General features: G+C 43.1%; 1 protein-coding gene across 4 annotated transcripts in view; it reads right to left on the bottom strand.

Annotated features, from left to right (window-relative positions):
• LOC139264674 (cAMP-responsive element modulator-like) overlaps nt 1–23,424 on the bottom strand; it is a 186,526-nt gene that overhangs the window by 78,090 nt on the left and 85,012 nt on the right. For all 4 annotated transcript variants that reach the window (XM_070881561.1, XM_070881558.1, XM_070881560.1 and 1 more), the window contains exons 5-7: nt 21,675–21,775; nt 1,479–1,621; nt 101–289 (exon numbers count right to left, since the gene is read on the bottom strand). In XM_070881561.1, coding sequence (XP_070737662.1) covers nt 101–289; nt 1,479–1,621; nt 21,675–21,775 — 433 coding nt within the window. The remainder of the gene's footprint in view (nt 1–100; nt 290–1,478; nt 1,622–21,674; nt 21,776–23,424) is intronic.

Raw genomic sequence — 23,424 nt, 5'->3', positions numbered from 1 at the left:
ATCAGAGCATCATCTCTGAACAAAACCTTTTACTTCTGAATCCTTTTCTTTTAAAACACTGCTGTAATAACATCTCGTCAAATAAATCTACTTCTCATACCTTGAACAACAACTTGGCTGCCTGGAACAAAGAACTGTTGTGTCCCATCACTTGACTGTGTAGCATATTGCACGATGGTTGCCCCAGGCTGAGGCGTTCCAGCATTTGTCATTGTAAGCGTCTGTAGTCCCTGCACACCATCAGCTCCTGGATTTGCAATCTGGATAGTTCCACCTTGAGCGATTGCAACTAAAAAGAGATCAAAGCAGTTAAGTGAAAATACCAGAGAAGGTATAAAAGTTAAAAAATAACTTGGCAATATGGCAGAAAAATTGCAAAAAGAGAAACTTTACTAACAAACTGGAACATTGCACTATAGGTTTTATGATCATTTTGAAGTTGATCACAAATGCTTTATTGCAATGAATAAAACACAATCATACTGTACTTCTCATTGAGGAAAGAATATGCTCCAATGGCAACTTTTCATTTCAGCATGAAACATGCAAAATTAATAACAGCCTGAGGCTTATCAATGCCCCTATTTTAGAAGTGAAACTAAAATGTTTACAAAATAAAGATTTATCAAAATGGTTGAAAAGGTTCAAAATGTTTATACATGTTAAAAGTCACCAACTACACCATGATTGTAGATAACAGTTTTTTTGTTTTGTTGAAGGATATCCAAGCGATTGATTTAAAAAATGGATCGATGAAGACCCAGATCGGGCATGATCCATCAGAGGAACATCATTTAGGAAGCCAGTATTCAGTTAGCCAACCAAGAGGTGGAGCTAAACTGCTACAAGATTCTACTCTTTTCTAGTATTAAAAAGATCAATTTGGGAAAAAACTTTTGGATTCTGAAATAACATTTTCAAATAAAAGTTGTAGCAGTAGATTTCTGCATTTCATAGAGTGTTCTAGTTGATTCTTTTTTTGAAATTTTACCTTCAGTTTCCTCCCTTTCTGAAATGTTGTTGCAGAATGGCTCCACTAACACTTGCAGTTCCCCAATACTCACACAAGTATAAGCATAGTGAGAATCAGTAGATTATGACCAAGGAAAGCATCAGAACCTAGGCCTGGTCTCAGCTGACACGCACACACAAACTCTATAGTGGGACATTGAACAGCTACCTGACCTTACCCCTCAATTGGCCAGGAGATTGAATAGATTGTAACTGAGAAAAGGCTACTATGCACTGAGCAAAAGACAAACATAGGAACATTCTGCACTCTCTATCTTTTTACCTGCTTGGTCAGAGGAGGAGCTCCTAAATGTTCCAATTCTGACCACAGATAATTTTAAAACAACTGATATGCCTTATGATAAAAAATTACATTAAAATAGATTGGGATGAAGTAACTATTTAAGGCCACCAATGCAAGCATCGGGATATCAATAAATATGGTGAGGTAAAATGATAGTACGTACTGTATTGGCCAGTACTCGTCTGGTAGATAGATGTTGGTACTGCCATTGTAGTGATAGCAGCTGTTGCTCCCTCTTCCTCAGATTTTTCTTCATCAATCTTTGGAACACCAGGTGCATCAGAAGATAATTCATTTAGGATTTTTCTGAAATAACATTATCTAAGTTCAGCTAATTGTGATACAAAGAAAGACAGTCGCAAATGCGATTTTACTAATTTATCTTAAAACATAGCTCATTTGCAATATCTTGTAAGTGCAATTCCAAAGAATGAGAAGCTAAAACTAATACTAAATGTATAATACCACCAAATTAATGATCAATGTAAGCTCGAGTAACCGCACCACATCCTTACGTAAGGCACTTTACAGCCTACAAAAGCAAAATACTGCGGATGCTGGAACCTGAAATAAAAACAGAACATTTTGGAAATCTCAGCGGGTCAGGCAGCGTCTGAGGAGAGAAAAACAGAGTTAACATTTCATTTCAATGACCCTTCGTCAGAACTGGCGAATGTTCGAAAAGAACAGATTCTTAAGGAGCACTGAAAGAGGGGAGGGGAAGAAGGAACAAAAGGGAAGGTCTGACAGGGTGGAAGGCAGGAGGGATTAGAGAGACAAAAGGGATGATGGGCCGAATTGAAATGGTAATGCCAGGAGTTAGAAAAAGGTTAATTTAGATAGGGTGTGAATGGCAGAATAATGACCAGCTGCCATTGGAGACAAAGAGAAAAAAAAAATAAGATTGGGGGGGGGGGGGGGGGGGGTTGGGGCTGGGGGAAAAGGAGCCAAAAATGGGCAGAGGTTATCTGAAATTGTTGAACTCAATGTTGAGTCCAGAAGGTTGTAAAGTGTCTAAACGAAAGAGGTGCTGTCCCTCGAGCTTGCGGTGAGATTCATTGGAACAGTGCAGGAGTCCAAGGACGGAGATGTCGGAGTGGGAGTGGAGCGGAGAAGTGATAACCAACTGGAAGCTGAGGGTCACGCTTAGAGACTGAACGGAGGTGCTCCACAAAGCGGTCACCCAATGTGCGTTTGGTCTCCCCAATGTAAAGGAGACCAAATCGTGAGCAGCGAATGCTGTATACTAAATTGAAAGAAGTACAAATAAATCGCTGTTTCACCTGGAAGGAATATTTGGGACCCTGGATAGTGGGAAGGGAGGAAGTAAAGGGGCAGGTGTTGCATCTCCTGCGCTTGCACGGGAAGTTGCCGTGGGAAGGGGAGGGATTGCTGGGAGGGAAATGGACCAGGGTGTTGCGGAGGTAGCGAGGTGCGGGAAATAGAATGAACGTAGTCGAGGGCCATGTTAATCACAATGGAGGGGAATCCTCGGTTGAGGAAAAAGGAAGACATGGCAGAGACACGAGTGTGAAAGGTGGTGTCGTCAGAGCAGATGCGACAGAGATGGAAAAACTGGGAGAATAGAATGGAGTCCTTACACTTTGCGGGATGGGAGGAAGTGTCGTCCAGGTCGCTGTGGACTCATAGTGGATATTGGTCGATAGCCTATCCCCAGAAATGGAGACAGAGAAGTCGAAGAAGGGAAGGAAAGAATCGGAGATGAACCATGTGAAGGTGAGGGAAGGGTGGAAATGGGATGCAAAGTGAATGAAATTTTCTAGTTCAGGGAGAGAGCAGGAAACGGCACAGATACAGTCATCGATGTACCGGAAAAAGAGGCGAGAGAGAGGACCAGAGTAGGATTGGAACAAAGAATGTTCCACATATCCCACTTTACAGCCTCCCAGACTCAATAGGGAGCTCAACAATTTCAGATCATAACCTCTGCCCCATTTTTTTTGCCAACCAGCTGTTGCCAATGATTCCGATATTCCCATTTACACCTTCTCTAGACCCATCTTTTATTTCTTTACTTGTACCATTACCATCTCTTTTGCCTTACACCATCACCCCTATTTTCATTTAATCTCTCCTGACTTCCATCCTATCACAGACTTTCCCTTTTGTTCTTTCCTCCCCTCCTTTCCCTGCCTCTGTTCTTGTGTTACATTTCTAACCTTTGAGTTATGATGTAAGGTCATCAACCTGAAACATCAATTCTGTTTCTCTCTCCACGGATGCTGCCTGACCTGCTGAGAATTTCCAGCATTTTTTATTTTTTTCAGATTTTCAGCATACACAATATCTTGCTTTTGTATCAAATGAAGATGATTAACTCATGAAATCCCAATACTTCATTGAGGGAGCAACTAGGATTCCCAGTGTCTTGTTACCATCTAATTGTTTGGCGGTAAAAATAATTTTATTCACAAAATAAAAGTACTTTCAGAAAACAAATGCAAGTAGAGGCTTCCATATGCACAATTGTTTTCACAATCCTGTTTTTGACCAGCAGCTATGAAAAATCTACATAAATAAAATAATAAAGTGTATCGAAACAAACTAAACCAACTGGAAGCCGGCATCTATGATGGAGACCTCAGGAGGAGGGCACGTGAGATTGTCTACTTGGCACTTTTGGGTGTTAACATTTCAGCTTCATCTCTTGCACTCAGTGCTGGCCCCCACAATAATTCAGAATGGGAATGTTCATGGAGTCTGCTTTTTCCTTAGTTGCCTCATTGTCCGCCACTATTCTCAACTGGATGTGGCATGGTTATCGAGCTTTACTGAGAAAGACTACCAAAAAGAATACATGGCCACCACTCTCGGCCAAACTGTATCCTGACAGTTAAATAATACTACTTTATGAATTTGATTTCTACAGTAGGGGTGTAATGGAGTATGCACAGCACAGCCGTCACAGAAATAATTTTTTTTGCAAAAATTTGCAACTTTGTACTAATAGAAAGGAAAACTATTTTTCATATATATCTCAGAATTATCTGTGTGTCCAAAACACTTTCATCAATGACCTTCCCTCCATCGTAAGGTCACAAATGGGACTGTTCACTGATGATTACACAGAGTTCATCACCATTTGCAATTCCTTAAATAATGAAACAGTCCATGCCCGCACAAAGCAAGACCTAGACAACATCCAGGCTTGGACTGATAACAATAACTTGTATTTATATAGCAGCTTTAACCAAGTAAAACATCCCAAGGCAGTTCACAGGAGCGTTATCAAACAAAATTTGATACATAGAAACATAGAATATAGGTGCAGTAGGTCATTCAGCCCTTCGAGCCTGCACCACCATTCAATATGATCATGGCTGATCATGCAACTTTAGTACCCCATTCCTGCTTTCTCTCCATACCCATTGGTCCCTTTAACCCTAAGGGCCACATTTAACTCCCTTTTGAATATGTCTATCGAATTGGCCTCAACAACTTTCTGTGGTAGGGAATTCCACAGGTTCATAATTCTCTGAGTGAGGAAGTTTCTCCTCATCTCGGTCCTAAATGGCTTACCCCTTATCCTTAGACTGTGACCCCTGGTTCTGGACTTCCCCAACATCAGGAACATTCTTCCCGCATCTAACCTGTCCAATCCCGTCAGAATTTTATCTGTTTCTATGAGATCCCCTCTCATTCTTCTAAATTCCAGTGAATATAAGCCTAGTAGATCCAGTCTTTCTTCATATGTCAGTCCTGCCATCCCGGGAATCAGTCTGGTGAACCTTCGCTGCACTCCCTCAATAGCAAGAATGTCCTTCCTCAGATTAGGAGACCAAAACTGTACACAATATTCAAGGTGTGGCCTCACCAAGGCCCTGTACAACTGCAGTAAGACCTCCCTGCTCCTATACTCAAATCCTCTCGCTATGAAGGCCAACATGCCAATTCCCTTCTTCACCGCCTGCTGTATCTGCATGCCAACTTTCAATGACTGATGTACCATGACACCCAGGTCTCGTTGCACCTCCCCTTTTCATAATCTGTCCCAAAGTGGATAACCTCACATTTATCTACATTATACTGCATCTGCCATGCATTTGCCCACTCACTTAACCTGTCCAAGTCACCCTGCAGCCTCTTAGCATCCTCCTCACAGCTCACACTGTTACCCAGCTTAGTGTCATCTGCAAATTTGGAGATATTACATTCAATTCCTTCGTCCAAATCATTAATTTATATTGTAAATAGCTGGGATCCCAGCACTGAACCTTGCGGTACCCCACTAGTCACTGCCTGCTATTCTGAAAAGAACCCGTTTATTCCTACTCTTTGCTTCCTGTCTGCCAATCAGTTCTCTATCCACATCAATACATTACCCCCAATACCATGTGCTTTAATTTTGCACACCAATCTCTTGTGTGGGACCTTGTCAAAAGCCTTTTGAAAGTGCAAATACACCACATCCACTGGTTCTCCCTTGTCCACTCTACTAATTACATCCTCAAAAAATTCTAGAAGATTTGTCAAGCATGATTTCCCTTTCATAAATCTACAAAAGGAGATATTAGAACAGATTGATCAAAGAGGGAGATTTTAAGGAGTGTATTAAAAGGAGGACAAAGAGGCGGAGAGGTTTAGGGAAGGAATTCCATAGTTCAGGGCCTAGGCAATGGATGGCATTGGCCACCAATGGTGGAGCTTTGAAAAATGGGGATGCGCAAGAGGCCAGAATTGGAGGAGCGCAGAGATCTGAGGTTTGTAGGCAACGTTCCCTCCACGCTGCCCGGCCGCGCAGCGATCAGGAAATCCCACGCAGGCCACACACCAGCTGTAACGCTGGAAAAGATACTGCGCAGCAAATCTAAAGGGACCGCGCACCTAAAATAAAAATGAGAGGGAACATTGGTTGCAGAGCTGGAGGAGGTTACAGAGATAGGGAGGGGCATGGGCATGGAGGGATTTGAAAACAAGCATGAGAATTTTAAAATGGAGGTGCTGGGAGCTAAGAAAGGTCAGTGAGCACAGGGGTGATGGGTGAACGGGAGGGTGCGAGTTAGGATAAGGCAGCAGAGATGTGGATGAGCTCAAGTTTATTGAGTGTACAAGGTGGGAGGCCAGCTAGGAGAGCTTTGGAATAATTATTAATGGATAAGTAGGAAGTACCATCTTCGCCACACAAGTGCTTGGCAATGATTTTCTCCAACAAGAATCAGTCTAACCACCTCCCCATGACATTCAATGGCATTATCACCAATATCTTGGACCAAAAACTCAACTGGAGCAGCCACATAAATGCCATGGCTACTAGAACAGGTCAGAGATTCTGCTGCAAGTGGCTCACCTCCTGACTTCCCAAAGTCTCTCTGCCACCAACAAGGCACAAGTCAGGAATGTGATTAAATACCCTCCACTTGCCTGGATGGATGCAACTGCAACAACACAAAAGAAGCTTGCTACCATCCAGGATAAGGCAGCCCGCTTGATTGGCATCTCGTCAACTAGTCTAAACTAGTCCACCACCGCCGTGGCTGCAGTGTGTACAGCACCTTGCCAAGGCTTCTTCAGCAGCACCTCTCAAATCAGCAACCTCTACCATAGACACAGACAAGGGCAGCAGGTGCAATGGGAATACCAGCACCTCGTAGTTACATGCCAAGTCGCACACCATCCTGACTTGAACATAGAATGCTGCTCCTTCTTAGTTACTGAGTCAGAATCCTAAAGTTCTTGCCTAACAGCGTTGTGGAAGCACTTTCATCACATGGACTGCAAGTTCAAGAAGGTGGCCCACAACCACCTTCTCAAAGGCAAATAGGGATGGGTAACAATTGGCAGCTTTGCCAGCAATGCCCACATTCCAAACATAACTTTTTTTAAACCAACTTAAAACAGAACAGACTACTGTGCATACAAAAGCTGCACCACACCCTTAATGTAGAAATAACATTCATAAAGGTAATTCTGTTAACTGTTTCAATAATCCATAGGCTATTTTGCAATTGATTACAATTTACGTGTAACCTTTCAGTATTACTCAAATGCTTGAAAGTTAAGCTTCATTTTACAATGACCAGTCATAATTTTTATAATCTCACAAAACAAAGATTGGGAGTGAAGTTGGGGGCAAAAAGGGACGTGAGGCTACCGTGGGGCGATGTCAATGACAGCTTTGAGTGGCGCGAAGCTGTTGTACAGGGGCCGTTGGGACACCCTTTAAAGGGGAGCGCCTTTGCACCGCGGCTGGCACATTTTTTTGCCAGCCGACCGGACTGCCATCATGCAGCCTGGCACCCCCTTTTGGGTGCCAGGCCACTGATCTGGCCGAAAAAGTCCCTGGTGGCCCACTGCCCACCAACAGGGCTGCAGAGTTCACAGCAACCCTTCCCTTTAAATGAAGGGAAGGGCCATTGTGGCACGTCAGCACTACACGGAGCAGTTGCGTAGCGCTGACATCATCAGCTTAGCGCTGAAGTCATCAGCGCCATGCTGAGAAGCGCGCCCCGCTACCGCCCCGGAAATGAAGTGCCTCGGACAGTTTTTGGGGCGCTATGGCCCAATTCCCAGAGGCGTTAGCTCCCTGCAACACTGGTGCAGGGCAATTTCGCCCCCATTATCTTCCCATTCTAGAATTCATTCAAAAAACATCACCAGTTGTAGCTTCACACCTCATATAATGCAGATGAATTTCCTCTCGTCCTAGTCTAGTCATGAAGCACTGAAGACTGACTGTTGAGAATCTCCAATGTGGTTCAAATGATCAATTGTTAAGCAACACCATTGTACAGTGGATGTTATTGTGAGGTCACCCAGAACATTCTTAACTCACATGTACAACCCACCACATTACTCCATTTAGCAAGATGCCAGACTCAATTTTCTCTTCCTCGACCATGCCATTAACTTCAACCAAAACAAAATATAGTCTATTTTATTCCTCTGCATAGTTCATTTTTTAAGATAGAGTTGATTTATATTTAACTTTTTAGCAGTATTTCCTTACAGAAAGCAATTCTAGGAAAAGATGGTTCATTTTTTTAAATTCTTTCACAGGATGTAGGCAAAGCCAGCAATTATTGCCCATCCGTAATTGCCCTCGAGAAAGTGGTGGTGATGACACTCCCACAGTGCTGTTAGGGAGGGAGTTCCAGGATTTTGACCCAGCTGAAGATGGTTGGTAGTAGGACACTGCCCTGAGGAACTCCTGCAGTGATGTCCTGGGGCTGAGATGATTGATCTTCAACAACCATAATTATCGTCCTTTGTGCTGGGTATAATTCCAGCCAGTGGAGAGTTTTCCCCCCCGATTCCCATTGGCTTCAATTATACTTGGGCTCTTTGATGGCACACTCGGTTAAATGCTGCCTTGATATCAAGGGCAGTCACTCTCACCTCAGCTCTGGAATTTAGCTCTTTTGTCCATGTTTGGACCAAGGCTAAATGAGGTCTGGAGCCAAGTGGCCTGGCAGAACCCAAACTGAGCATCGGTGAGCAGAGTATAGGTGACTAAGTACCACTTGATAGCACTGTCGACGACCCTTTCCATCACTGTGCTAATGATTGAGTGTAGGCTGATGGGACGATAATTGGCTGAATTGGATTTGTGCTGCTTTTTGTAGATAGGACATTAACTGGGCAATTTTCCACTTTGTCGGGTAGATGCCAGTGTTGTAGCTGGACTGGAACAGCTTGGCTAGAGGCACGGCTAGTTTTGGAGCAGAAAAAATGAACCATCTTTGCCTAGAATTGCTTTACATAAGGAAATACTGCCAAAAAGCTGTATATAAATCAAATTTTATCTTAAAAAATGAACTCTGCAGAGGAAAAAATAGACTATATTTCAGCACTACAGCCGGGATGCTGTTGGGGCCTTTATTGTACACGCAGCTGTTTCTTCATATCACATGGAGTGAATCAAATTGGCTAAAGACTGGCTTCCGTGATGGTAGAAATTTCAGGAGGAGCCGAGATGGTTCATCCACTCATCATTGAGGATGGGGATGATCATGGAGGCACGTCCTCCCATTATTTCTTTAATTTTCCACCATAATTCACGAGTGCAGAGCTTTAATCTGATCCATCGGTTGTGGGATCGCTAAGCTGTTTATGGCATGCGGATTCAGCAGTTTAGCATGCATAAGAATGCAAGAACATAAGAAATAGGAAGAGGAGTAGGCCATACGCCCCCTCGAGCCTGCTCCGCCATTCAATAAGATCATGGCTGATCTGATCATGGACTCAGCTCCACTTCACCGCCCGCTCCGCATAACCCCTTATCATTTAAGAAACTGTCTATTTCTGTCTTAAATTTATTCAATGTTCCAGCTTCCACAACTCTCTAAGGCAGCGAATTTCACAGATTAACAACCCTCAGAAATTTCTCCTCATCTCTGTTTTAAATGGGCAGCCCCTTATTCTAAGATCATGCCCTCTCGTTCTAGTCTCCCCCATCAGTGGAAACATCCTCTATGCATCCACCTTGTCAAGTCCCCTCAATCTTATACATTTTGATAAGATCACCTCTCATTCTTCTGAATTCCAATGAGTAGAGGCCCAACCTACTCAATCTTTCCTCATAAGTCAACCCCCTCATCCCTGGAATCAACCTAGTGAACCTTCTCTGAACTGCCTCCAAAGCAAGTATATCCTTTTGTAAATATGGAAACCAAAACTGCACGCAGTATTCCAGGTGTGGCCTCACCAATACCTTATATAGCTGTAGCAAGACTTCCCTGCTTTTATACTCCATTCCCTTTGCAATAAAGGCCAAAATACCATTGGCCTTCCTGATCACTTGTTGCACTGCAGACTATCTTTTTGTGTTTCATGCACAAGTACCCCCAGGTCCCGCTGTACTGCGGCACTTTGCAATCTTTCTCCATTTAAATAATAACTTGTTCTTTGATTTTTTTCTGCCAAAGTGCATGACCTCACACTTTCCAACATTATACTCCATCTGCCAATTTTTTTTTTTGCCCACTCACTTAGCCTGTCTATGTCCTTTTGCATATGTTTTATGTCCTCCTCACACATTGCTTTTCCTCCCATCTTTGTATCGTCAGCAAACTTGGCTACGTTACACTCAGTCCCTTCTTCCAAGTCATTAATATAGATTGTAAATAGTTGGGGTCCCAGCACTGATCCCTGCGGCACCCCACTAGTTACTGGTTGCCAACCAGAGAATGAACCATTTATCCCGACACTGTGTTCTCTGTTAAGTAGCCAATCCTCTATCCATGCTAATATATTACCCCCAGTAACCTTTTATGTGGCACCTTGTCAGATGCCTTCTGGAAGTCCAAATACATCACATCCACTGGCTTCCCCTTTATCCACCTTGTTCATTACCTCCTCAAAGAACTCCAGCAAATTTATCAAACATGACTTCCCCTTCATAAATCCATGCTGACTCTGCCTGGCCGAATTTTGCTTTTCCAAATGCCCTGCTACTGCTTCTTTAATAATGGACTGCATAATTTTCCCAACCACAGATGTTAGGCTAACTGGTCTATGGTTGCATATAGTTCTGTGGGACAGCTTCACAAGGTTGCCACCTCATTTTTAGGTACGCCTGGTGCTGCTCCTGGCATGTTCTTCTACATTCCTCATTGAACCAGGTTTGGTCACCCAGCTTGATAGAGTGAGGGAAATGCCAGGCCATGAGATTACAGATTGCGGTGGAATACAATTCTGCTACTGCTGAAGACCCACAGTGCCTCATGGATGCTCAATTTTGAGCTACTAGATTTGTTCTGAATCTATCTCATTTAGCACGGTGGTAGTGCCACTCAACATGATGAAAGGTGTCCTCAGTGTGAAGACAGGATTTCGTCTCCACAAGGACCGTGTGTTGGTCACTCTTAGCAATACTATCATGGACAGATACATCTGCGACAGGTAGATTGGCGAGGACAAGGTCAAGGTCAAGTAGGTTTTTCCCTCATGTTGGTGTTCTTACCACCTGCTTCCAATCTACCAGCTCTATCCTTCATGACCCGGCTAGCTCGGTCAGTAATGGTGCTACCGTGCCACTCTTGGTGATGGACTTTGAAGTCCCCCACCCAAAGTACATTCTGTGCCCATGTTGCCTTCAGTGCTTCTTCCAAGTGGTGTTCAATATGAAGGAGTACTGATTCATCAGCTGAGGGAGGGTGGTAGATGGTAATCAGCAGGAGGTTTTCTTGTCCATATTTAACCTGATGCCATGAGAGTCCATGGAGTCGAGAGTCAATTTGGAGAACTCTCTCCCTCCTGACTGTATACCACTGAGCCGCCACCTCTGGTGGGTCTGTCCTGCCAGTGGTGATGGAGGAGTCTTGGACATTGAATCATACCGTTCAGCCAGTGAGTATGACTATGCTAGGCTGTTGCTTGACTAGTCTGTGGGACAACTCTCCCAATTTTGGCAAAGTCCCCAGATGTTAGTAATGAGACTGACAGACTTGTGGTGTTGAGGGGTGGTCAGTTCATGCGGTTTCTTTCTGATTTTTCTGTTTTTGATGACCTGCTGTTCAAGTTAGTTCTTTTTAGAGCCTATTTTTTTTATTTATTGCTCTGAATTAGAGGTTGAACTTTCCCAATACTAAAGATGCTCTCTGAGGTGTGTAGGTAAATATTCTAGAATTTTGTTTTCACATATATTGGGTGTTGCTGCTTTTCATCCACCTTTATTTCCCAGTTTACTAGTATACAAATTTTAATTCTGGTATATACTTTTTGAATTCTTTCTCAAATCTTCTTTATCCATCACAACTGATTATCGGGAATGTTTTGCATGCAGCATGATTTTGGATTCTTCCCAGGTATACAACTTTTGCAATTGTAAATCAACGAGCGACCTTTATTTTTATATGTTAGTGGATCTCCTATAGCATTGCTTACAGTTAGTTCGAGGTACATTGCTCATGGTAAGTTGGAGGGTAGGATGGGGAAAGAGTTGGGATGAATTGGGGTGGTTAATGTAAGGATCTAAAGTGGAGGGACATTTTTTGGACATTAATAGATAAACTTGTGAACGTGCCATGGTGTTGCTAATTTTAAGTTGTAGAATATGATCTGTGTCTTGCGTGTCTGATTTTGTTTTGTTGATTCTCTCTCCATCTTTCATCTTCTAGTTTTCTGTATCTCTATTTTTACTGGTCGTCTGTGTGTCCTCTGTTGCTTTTTTTTGGTCTTGTTTTTCAGTTTGTTTTGTGTCCTGTTCTTCTCTCTTTTGTTCTATTGCCTTTGCTCCCTCTCTTCTTGTCAGTGGGTGGTGCAAGCACCAGTTGGTGGGAGTTCTGAGTAGCAGTTGGCAGAGATACCGGAGTGGGGTTGTAGGTACGTTGGCGAATGGGAATGAACTGGCCAAAAGCTGGAGGTCAGGATCGTAACGCAGAAGACAGTGGCAGAAGGAAAACACAAAGAGGGAGGAGGCGCTTATATTGCTATATTGTATGTTCGTACAATTGGACACAATAAGCACCTTACACATCTTATTGCTTTTGGTCTGAGCCATTGAATTTAAAATTAATTGTTAAATTCTTTTTCATCAGCAGTCCTAATGTTAACCCCTATTGCCATCGAATAGCAAATTCTCTGACCCACCATAAGCAATGCCACAGGAGAATTACTAGTTAATAAATAATTGCAGAAGCACAAATGAATTCCTAAATTAATGGCATACTGGGCACACCAACAAATCACTAATTTATTGATCAGCAGGCATCAGTGGAATTAATAATTTAATGCACCAGCTTGCACAATAATAAATTCATTTCGTACCAGGTCCACTGAATTAACAAATTAATTATACACTAGCAACAAAACACAGCTGATGTTATTCAGAGCTTTTCTGATTTACCTGAAAAACTTTCAAAATTAAATGAACTTGTTTTTTTATAAAAAGAAAAAAATCAAATTAGGATGAGGGAAGACACTATTTCTCTGAGCGTCACACTTTCTATAGTAGAAATTAATTAATTTTATTAAAAGTTTAATCGAACACTTATTCAAATTCATTGTCCAAATTGTATTCAAATCATAAAAACATTAAAAACAATAAGAAATACTATTATAAACAGACACAATTTGATATTTCCAATGACCGAAAGCCAAAAGATGTCTTCTTTTCTGATACACAGCTCTTGTTTTAAGAAACACTTAAGAAACAAAGTGCTTATAATGCATTCTGGGAAATATTGCTCAGTGCATATGTTAAGACTGTAGGATCTGCTTTCAGTTAACAGTCATGGCTACGAAAAATACAAATCCAAGCCCAGGCTTTTTGGAGAGGCTGCGGGCTTCAAGTAAAACTTGACTGGAGGGATTAAAACACACAAAGGACAGTTCAATTAATAAATACAATCATGCTGTTGGGAGATATGTAATGTTTAATGTTTTCATTTGTTTAAGACATTAGAAGGGTTTTCAGTGACTGGATTTGTCTGCTTTTCAAAGTGAGTCGGGGCTCCTAACTGAATATCTGCGTAAGTGCTTAGTGGGTATTCACCAGCAGTATTTTTAGCCATTTGCCTTACTTTTGGGTCAGACATTCCCTTTGTTTCTGATTTGCGGCAATTTTACTTTTAGCTGATAAATATAATGTGACCAGTAAAATGTTCCAGGCATAAATGACACTTACAGGAAGTGTATGATATATACACAACTTCTAATATATTAGAGATAGATAATCAAAGTCTCTAATTATGCCTGTATCCCTGATAATATCTACAACAGTTCAGATCCAATCCATAAGATAATTCCATTATCCAAACTTTCTGGCAAATAACCTTTATTCCAATACATTTATTTTCTACACCTCCTATCGGTTCTGAACTGCTATTTCAGAATTTGATAACTGTACTAAAATGATTGATATTGGTGGAATAGTTAACAGTCTATTATACAGAACTTTTTTTTGGTGCTCACCAGAGTGATATTGGCACTTGGAGAAATATTAACATTGGCGAATGGAACCATTTCCATTTCACGCAAACAGCATCAGCAATCAGTACTCCTAAGTCAGGAGTAACACCACTAAATGGCAAGAAATACTCCTCTACTCTCCCTGAACAAAACACGTCATCTCCAACCTCAGAACAGCATATACTACATTAATGTGGTGTGTTTTTTTCATTTCTCACACCAACCATATATCCTTATACCCATACATTGTCAATGAATGCCAAATTGGGAGAATCTGACCTATAACACTGAGGAATGAGATTAAGATCACTTAACTTTTTTGTTTGCTGTCAGAGGAGCCTTTCATCCAAGCAGTTTGGTTTGAATATATACCCAGGTTCAGAAGTGAAAGGACAGCATCTAACCCACTGTACAAACAAGTTCCTTTCCAGAACTAGCTTTACTATTAATTCAAATGCTAACACAGGGAGGGTACTGAGGTTTGTATCAGCCTGGTCTTGTTTTTTATGACACCTTCGGCTTTTTCTTGAAACCTTCAGATAGCATTTTATTTTATATACATTAATGATTTGGATAAAGGAATTGAGGGTAATATCTCCAAGTTTGCAGATGACACTAAACTGGATGGCGGTGTGAGCTATGAGGAGGATTCTAAGAGGCTGCAGGGTGATTTGGACAGGTTAGGAGAGTAGGCAAATGCATGGCAGATGCAGTATAATGTGGATAAATGTGAGGTTATCCGCTTTGGGGGCAAAAACACGAAGGCAGAATATTATCTGAATGGCGGCAGATTAGGAAAAGGGAAGGTGCAATGAGACCTGGGTGTCATGGTTCATCAGTCATTGAAAGTTGGCATGCAGGTACAGCAGGCGGTGAAGAAGGCAAATGGCATGTTGGCCTTCATAGCTAGGGGGTTTGAGTATAGGAGCAGGGAGGTCTTACTGCAATTGTACAGGGCCTTGGTGAGGCCTCACCTGGAATATTGTGTTCAGTTTTGGTCTCCTAATCTGAGGAAGGACATTCTTGCTATTGAGGGAGTGCAGCGAAGGTTCACCAGACTGATTCCAGGGATGGCTGGACTGACCCATGAGGAGAGACTGTATCAACTTGGCCTTTATACACTGGAGTTTAGAAGGATGAGAGGGGATCTCATAGAAACGTATAAGATTCTGATGGGATGGGACAGGTTAGATGAGGGAAGATTGTTCCCGATGATGGGGAAGTCCAGAACCAGGGGACACAGTCTTAGGATAAGGGGTAGGCCATTTAGGACTGAGATGAGGAGAAACTTCTCCACTCAGAGTTGTTAACCTGTGGAATTCTCTGCCGCAGAGAGTCGTTGATGCCAGTTCATTGGATATATTCAAGAGGGAGTTAAATGTGGCCCTTACGGCTAAAGGGATCAAGGGGTATGGAGAGAAAGCAGGAAAGGGGTACTGAGGTGAATGATCAGCCATGATCATATTGAATGTTGGTGCAGGATCGAAGGGCCGAATGGCCTACTCCTGCACCTATTTTCTATGTTTCTATTTTCAAGTCACAGGGTCCTGACGGTAGAGCTACATAATTTTTTTTTAATGTATTGGAACAAATATCTTATTGTTCAAATACGAAGCATTTAATGCCTCTTAATTCACGCTGAATCATTTAATGCATACATCTACATTAGAAAGCTGTCTTTATGGGAATGCAGAAGCGTTGATCCATAAAGAAACAATGAGAAAATCAAAGAGGAAGCAGCAAGAAATTTAATTTCTTACTAAAGTGATACAACACCATGCAGCGATTATTATTGTGAATTACGCAATACATTTTTTAAAATTCGTTCCGGTTGTAGGCATCTCTGGCAAGGCCAGCATTTATCGATGCCCTTGAGAAGGTGATGGTGAGCCGCCTTCTTGAACTGCTGCAGTCCATGTGGTGAAGGGACTCCCACAGTGGTGTTCGGAAGGGAATTCCTGTATTTTGACCCAGCGACGATGAAGGAACGGCGATATATTTCCAAGTCAGGATGGTGTGTAACTTGCAGGGGAACTTGCAGGTGATGGTGCTCCCATGTGCCTGCTGCCTTGTCCTTCTAGGTAGTGAAATGCAACATCCCCACCGACATCTGAGAGTCCCTGGCCAAAGACCGCCCGAGGTGAAGGAAGTGCATCCGGGAGGGCGCTGAGCACCTCGAGTCTCGTCGGCGAGAGCATGCAGAAAACAAGCGCAGGCAGCGGAAAGAGCATGCGACAAACCAGTCCCACTCACCCTTTCCTTCAACATCTGTCTGTGCCATCTGTGACAGAGACTGTAATTCCCGTATTGGACTGTTCAGTCACCTAAGAACTCACTTTTATCGAGTGGAAGCAAGTCTTCCTCGGTTTCGAGGGACTGCCTATGGTAGATGGAGGTGATAGAGATCATGGGTTTGGCAGGTGCTGTTGAAAAAGCCTTGGCGAGTTGCTGCAATGCATCTTGTAGATGGTACACTTTGCAGCCATGGTGCGGTGGTGGAGGAGGGAGTGAATGTTTAAGGTGATGGATGGGGTGCCAATCAAGCGGGCTGCTTTATTCTGGATGGTGTTGAGCTTCTTGAGTTTTGTTGGAGCTGCACTCATCCAGGCAAGTAGAGAGTATTCCATTACACTCCTGACTTGTGCCTTGTAGATGGTGGAAAGTCTTTGGGGATCAGGAGGTGAGTCACTCGCCACAAAATACCCAGCCTCTGACCTGCTCCTGTTGCCACAATATTTATGTGGCTGGTCCAGTTAAGTTTCTGGTCAATGATGACCCCCAGGAGGTTGATGGTGGGGGATTCGGTGATGGTAATGCTGTTGAATATCAAGGAAGGGTGGTTAGACTCTCGTTTGTTGCGATGGTCCTTGCCTGGCACTTAAGTGGCACAAATGTTATTAGTCACTTATCAACCCAAGCCTGATCATCCAGGTCTTGTTGCATGTAGGCATGGACTGCTTCACCTCTGGAATTCAGCTATTTTGTTCATATTTGGTCTAAGGCTGTAATGAGGTCTGGAACCAACTGGTCCTGGCGGAAACCAAACTGAGCATCGGTAAGCAGATTATTGGTGAGTAAGCACCATTGGATAGCACTGTCGATGACACCTTCCATCACTTTGCTGATGATTGAGAGTAGACTGATGGGACGGATTTGCTCTGCTTTTTGTGGACAAGAATATACCTGGGTAGTTTTCCACATTGTCGACCAGATGCCAGTGTTGTAGCTGAACAGGAAGAGCTTGCCAAATAGACAGGTTGTTTTGGATCACAAGTTTCAGCACAACAATTGGGTACATCCAGTGCGCTCAACCGCTTCTTAATATCACATGGAGTGAATCGAATTGGTTGAAGACTGGCTTCTGTGATGGTGAGAAATTCAAGAGGAGGCCAATATGGATCATCCACTTGACACTTCTGGCTGAAGATGGTTGCAAACGCTTCAGCCTTATCTTTGGCACTTGCGTGCTGGGCTCCGCCATCATTGAGGAAGGGGATATTCATGGAGCCTCCTCCTCCCGTTAGTTGTTTAATTGTCTACCACCATTCACGACTGAATGTGGCAGGACTGCAGAGCTTTGATCTGATCCGCTGATTGTGGGATCGCTTAGCTCTGTTTATAGCATGCTGCTTCCGCTGCTTAGCATGCATGTAGTGCAACTTCCCCAGGTTGATACCTCATTTTTAGGTAAGCCTGGTGCTGCTCCTGACATGCTCTTCTGCACTCCTTATTGAATCAGGGTTGGTCCCCTGGCTTGATGGTAATGGTAGAGTGAGGGATATGCCAAGCTATGATTACGATTGTGATGGAATACAATTCTGCTGCTGCTAATGGCCCACAATGCCTCATGGCTGCCCATTTTTGAGCTGCTAGATCCGTTCTGAATCTATCCCATTTAGCACGGTGATTGTGCCACACAACAGTGTGAAGACGGAACTTCATCTGCACAATGACTGTGCATTGGTCACTGCTTCCAATGCTGTCATGGACAGATGCATCTGCGACAGGTAGATTGGTGAGGATGAGGTCAAATAGGTTTTTCCCTTGTGTTGGTTCTTGCACCACCTGCTGCAGGCCCAGTTTGACATCAATGTCCTTCAGGACTCGGCCAGCTCGGTTAGTAGTGGTGCTACCGAATCACTCTTGGTGATTGACATTTAAGTCCCCCACCCAAAGTACAATCTGTGCCCTTGCTACTCTCTGTGCTTCTTCCAAGTGGTGTTCAATATGGAGGAGTACTGATTTATCAGTTAAGGGAGGGCAGTTGATGATAATGAGCAGTAGGGTTCTTTGCCCATGCTTGACGAGAAGCCACGAGACTTTATGGGGTCCGGAATCAATGTTGAGGACTCACAGGGCCACTCCCTCCCGACTGTATACCAGTGTGCCGTCACCTCGGGTGGATCTCTCCTGCCGGTGGGACAGGACGTACCCAGGGATGGTGATGCATACTGTATTCTGCATACTAAAGCTCTCTTCAGAATGCAATTCTCATTCTTTCTTTTTCAAATTGCAGCTAAATGTTTTGTCGTAACCCATGAGTCATACCATACAATCTGAAGATTCCAGTGGACTACGAGGTTAGTAATCACCTGCAACAGATTCTCTTCCCGCTCCCACACCATTGCCTCTGGAGTTCCCCAAGGATCTATCCTTGGTAGCCTCCAATTTTTCATTGACATCACCTGTGCTCACTGGATTACAATGGCTCCCGGTCAGGTTCAGCAACATCTCGATTTTAAAGTTCTCATCCTTGTTTTCAAATCCCTCCATGACCTCATTCTTCACCATCTCTGTAACCTCCTCCAGCCCTACAACCCTCCGAGATCTCTGTGCTCCTCCAATTCTGGCCTCTTGCTCATGCCTGATTTTAATCGCTCCATCATTGGCAACAGTGCCTATAACTGCCTGGGCCCTAAGCTCTGGAATTGCTTCCCTAAACCTCTCTACCCTCCTTGAAGGCGCTCCTTAAAAGCTACCTCTTTAACCAGTGTCAAATCTTGTTTGATAGCATTCCTGTAAAACACCTTGGGGCGTTTTACTGTTAAAGGCCTTATATAAATACAGATGGTTGTTGTTGTTGTCCAAGTCAGAAATCCAGTAATCGATACAGATAACCTTCCCTCAATGAACATATATATATAAGCTGACCATATAGTATTGCAAAGCTTTCAGTTTTACATTTGCTCAGTTTTCCAAAAATTAGAAGGCAAAAACCTTGTTAGGCATTTGTCAAACAACAAAACTGTAACACAACAGTGCTCTAGGGTTACTCAGCGCAAGATGTAATTCTTTGAAATAGAAATGATTGCTTAGTATACAAATATGCTTTCTCAAAATGAAGAGAAATTTTAGGTCAGTTACAGAAGAAATGAAACCAATGGCTCATGTATATTCTACAACTTATAGTTCAAACATAAGATCTGATCTAGCCAAAGGCCATCATTTACTTTGTGCAAATAAGGGTGAGGAGCTCATAGACTTCTTTGTCCCCAAGATTGAGACCATCCATTCAGCCGCATCTGCCTCTTCCCTTCATTCCCCTAGGCTACCGGGCCAAACTTCCTCTAAGGAAGCCACCTGCCCTAGCCCTAACCTCACATCTTTCTCTAGTTTCTCCCCAATCTCCCCTCACGACCATTCCGAGCTCATCCTGTCTATGAGACCCACTTCCGGCTCCCTTGACCCTATTCCCACCAAAGTGCTGACCACCCAACTTCTTTTTCTGGCTCCCACATTAGCTGACATTGTTAATGGTTCTCTCTCCTCAGGTATTGTCCCCCTCTCCTTCAAATCTGCCGTCATCACCCCTCTCCTCAAAAAAACCCTCGCCCCCTCTGTCCTTGCAAACTACCGCCCCATCTGCAACCTCCCTTTCCTCTCCAACGTCCTTGAACGCATTGTTGCCTCCCAAATATGTGCCCATTTGTCCCGCAATTCCATGTTTGAATCCCTCCAATCCGGTTGGTTTCCACGCTGGCCACAGTACTGAAACGGCTCTAATCAAAGTCACAAATGAAATCCTTTGTGACTGTGACAAAGGCAAACTATCCCTCCTCGTCCTTCTTGACTTGTCTGCAGCCTTTGACACGGTTGACCACTCTATCCTTCAACGCCGCTCCACCGTTGTCCAGCTGGGCAGGACTATATATGCTAAGTTCCATTCTTATCTATCTAATCGTAGCCACAGAATCACCTGCAACAGCTTCGCTTCCTGCCCCTGCATCATTACCTCTGATGTACCCCGATGATCTATCCTTGGCCACCTCCTACTTCTCATCTCTATGTTGCCCCTTGGCGACATCATCTGAAAACACAGCATCAGTTTCCACATGTAGGCTGATGACACCCAGCTCTACCTCACTACCACTTCTTTTGACCCCTCCATGATCTCTAACTTGCCAGACTGCTTGTCCGACATCCAGTTTTGGATGAGCTGAAATGTTCTCCAATTGAATATTAGGAAGACTGAAGCCATTGTTTTTGGTCCCCACCACAAATTCCATTCCCTCGCCACTGACTCCATCCCTCTCCCCAACTTCTGTCTGAGGCTGAACCATACTGTTCGCAACCTTGGTCTCATATTTGACCCTGAAATTAACTTTCAACCACATATCCGCAGCATAACTAAGACCGCCTATTTCCACCTCCATAACATCACCCGTCTCCACACTTGCCTCAGTTCATCCATGACTTGACTATTCCAACGCACCCCTGGCTGGCCTCCCACATTCTACCCTAACGTAAACTTGAGGTGATTCAAAGTTCGGCTGCCCGTGACCTAACTTGCAGCAAGTCCCGCTCACCCATCATCCCTGTGCTCGCTGACCTACATTGGTTTCTGGTTAAGCAACGCCTCGATTTCAGAAACTTCATCCTTATTTTCAAATTCCTCCATGGCATTGCCCCACCCTACCTCTGTAATCTCCTCCGCTCACAACCACCCCATCCGTCCCCCCATCCCGCACCCCCACCTAGAGATATCTGCGCTCCTCTAATTCTACCCTCTTGAGCATCCCTGATTATAATTGCTCAACCATTGGTGGCCGTGCCTTCTGTTGCCTAGGCCCCAAGCTCTGGAACTCCCTGCCTAAACCTCTCCTCCCTCCTTCAAGATACTCCTTAAAACCTACTTCTTTGACCAAGCTTTTGGCCACCTGCGCTAATTTCTACTTAAGTGACTCGGTGTCAACATTTTTAATCTCATAACACTCCTGTGAAGCACCTTGGGACGTTTCACTACGTTAAAGGCGCTATATAAACACAAGCTGTTGTTGTTGCAAGAATAATATGTAATGTGTGGCAGAAATCAACAAATGAAGAAGCAATGAGATTTTAAATAGTTTACAGTTCAGGATATTTCTTGAGTTTTTAAAATTTTACAGGAACCTGTCAGGTGACCTGTTCCCTCTTTATTGTTGTAAACAGCAATGGCTGCAATACCGCAGTAGTCCACTGGGTGGAGATATATCTATATAGATTACAATACCTGTAGGAAGGTCGTCTAGACAGGATTTCTCTCCGTTTTTGTGAGTCAGTCACAACCTCAGCGGAATCTCCAGACTCATCTGTTTCTGCTATAGTAGCCACCTATAAATACAAGTATGCAACACATTAAAAGTAATTGGTAAAATACATTTTTGAATGGTTGTTAAAAACACAGCCAAAATACAGTGGAACCTCATTATTTTAAAACCTGGTTAATTGAAAAAAGACTCCTGGTGCACCTGGTTCTAGGCAGTAGTTAAATTCTGCTCAGCAGAGAAGGCCAAACTGAATAAAGTGATTCTATAAGACAACCTGCTTATCTTGATGCCTTTATATTTGTAAAAAACAAAGTTTAACTACATAGAAAATTGACTACATCAAATATACATCAAAGCTGTATTTTTTCAAGGATTATACTAGTGTTCTCTACAGAAAATACACAACATACATAGGCCAAGGGAGCCAAACTGATTTTTATGTTTATTAGTTCCCGTCTAAACCAGAAACAAATTTGTTGATTCAATTAAGGGGAGTTCAGGCAGAAATTATTCAAATGAATCTAAGCTGCAACAGACTTGGAGCACTGTGTACAGTTCTGGTCTCCATATTATAAAAAGTATATAGAGACACTGGAGAAAGTGCAAAAAAGAACAAGGATGATACCAGATCTGAGAGAATATACTTATTATGAAAGGCAGAGGCTCTTTTCTCGAGAAAAGAGAAAGATGAGGGGTTACCTGATAGAGGTTTTTAAGATTATGAAAGGGTTTGATAGGGTAGACGTAGAAAAGAGGTTTCCACTTGTGGGGAGACCAAAACTAGGGGCCATAAATATAAGATAGTCACCAATAAATGCAATAGAGAATTCAGGCAAAATTTCCAAAACAGCCAGAGTGGTAAGAATGCAAAACTTGTTTACCACAAGGGAGTAGTTGAAGGACATAGCATAGATGCATTTAAGGGGTAGCTTGATAAGCACATGAGGGAGAAAGAAATAGGAGAATGCTGATAGGGTTAGATGAAGAGGGGTTAGGGGACTTGTGTAGAGCATAAAAGCCGGCATAGACCAATTGGGCTGAATGGCTTGTTTCTGTGCTGTGCTGTAACAGCAACAGCTTGCATTTATATAGTGCCATTAACTTAGAAAAAAACATTCCACAGCTCTTCACAGAGACATATGGCTAGAATTTCCTAAAGCTCCGCCAGCGCGGATTGCCATCCAAGTTTTTAAAATTACCGCAGGCGAAAAATTCGACAAAAAAGGAAAATATTCCGCCCGGCGGAAAAAATGGACCTTACGCCCCGATTCTCGGCGGGAAACTTGATCCTGGGCCGATTCTTAATCAAAATGGGCGGTAATTACTAAAATTTAGACCAAGGCTGCAGGTTCGGCCTAGGAAGGGGTAAACACAAAAAATATTTTTTCCAAAAAACATAAAATTAAAAAATCAGGAAACATTCTCAGGACCCTTTTCAACTTAATCGCTGTAAAAGAATTTTAAAATAATTATTAAAATCCCTTTAACTTACCTTTTTTTGCAGGCTATTTATCTACCACCCAGCTCCTGCTGCTTTGCATGGATGTTTTTTTCAATCTTACCTATGGGTCACCGCTGAGCCCAAACTTGGATGGTAGCATTTTTTTTCGGCAGTGCACGCTGGCAGTCCACTCCCCAGCGGTATTTTGAAACCACCGGCGGAACTCTGGAAATTTCCGCCGGGTGGTTTTCCACCCAAACCAACCACCACTG

This window comes from Pristiophorus japonicus, chromosome 5, assembly GCF_044704955.1.
Source record: "Pristiophorus japonicus isolate sPriJap1 chromosome 5, sPriJap1.hap1, whole genome shotgun sequence".
Classification (NCBI taxonomy): domain Eukaryota; kingdom Metazoa; phylum Chordata; class Chondrichthyes; family Pristiophoridae; genus Pristiophorus; species Pristiophorus japonicus.
Note: the sequence above shows the minus strand (reverse complement) of the source record. Positions and strands in the feature narration are given on the sequence as shown.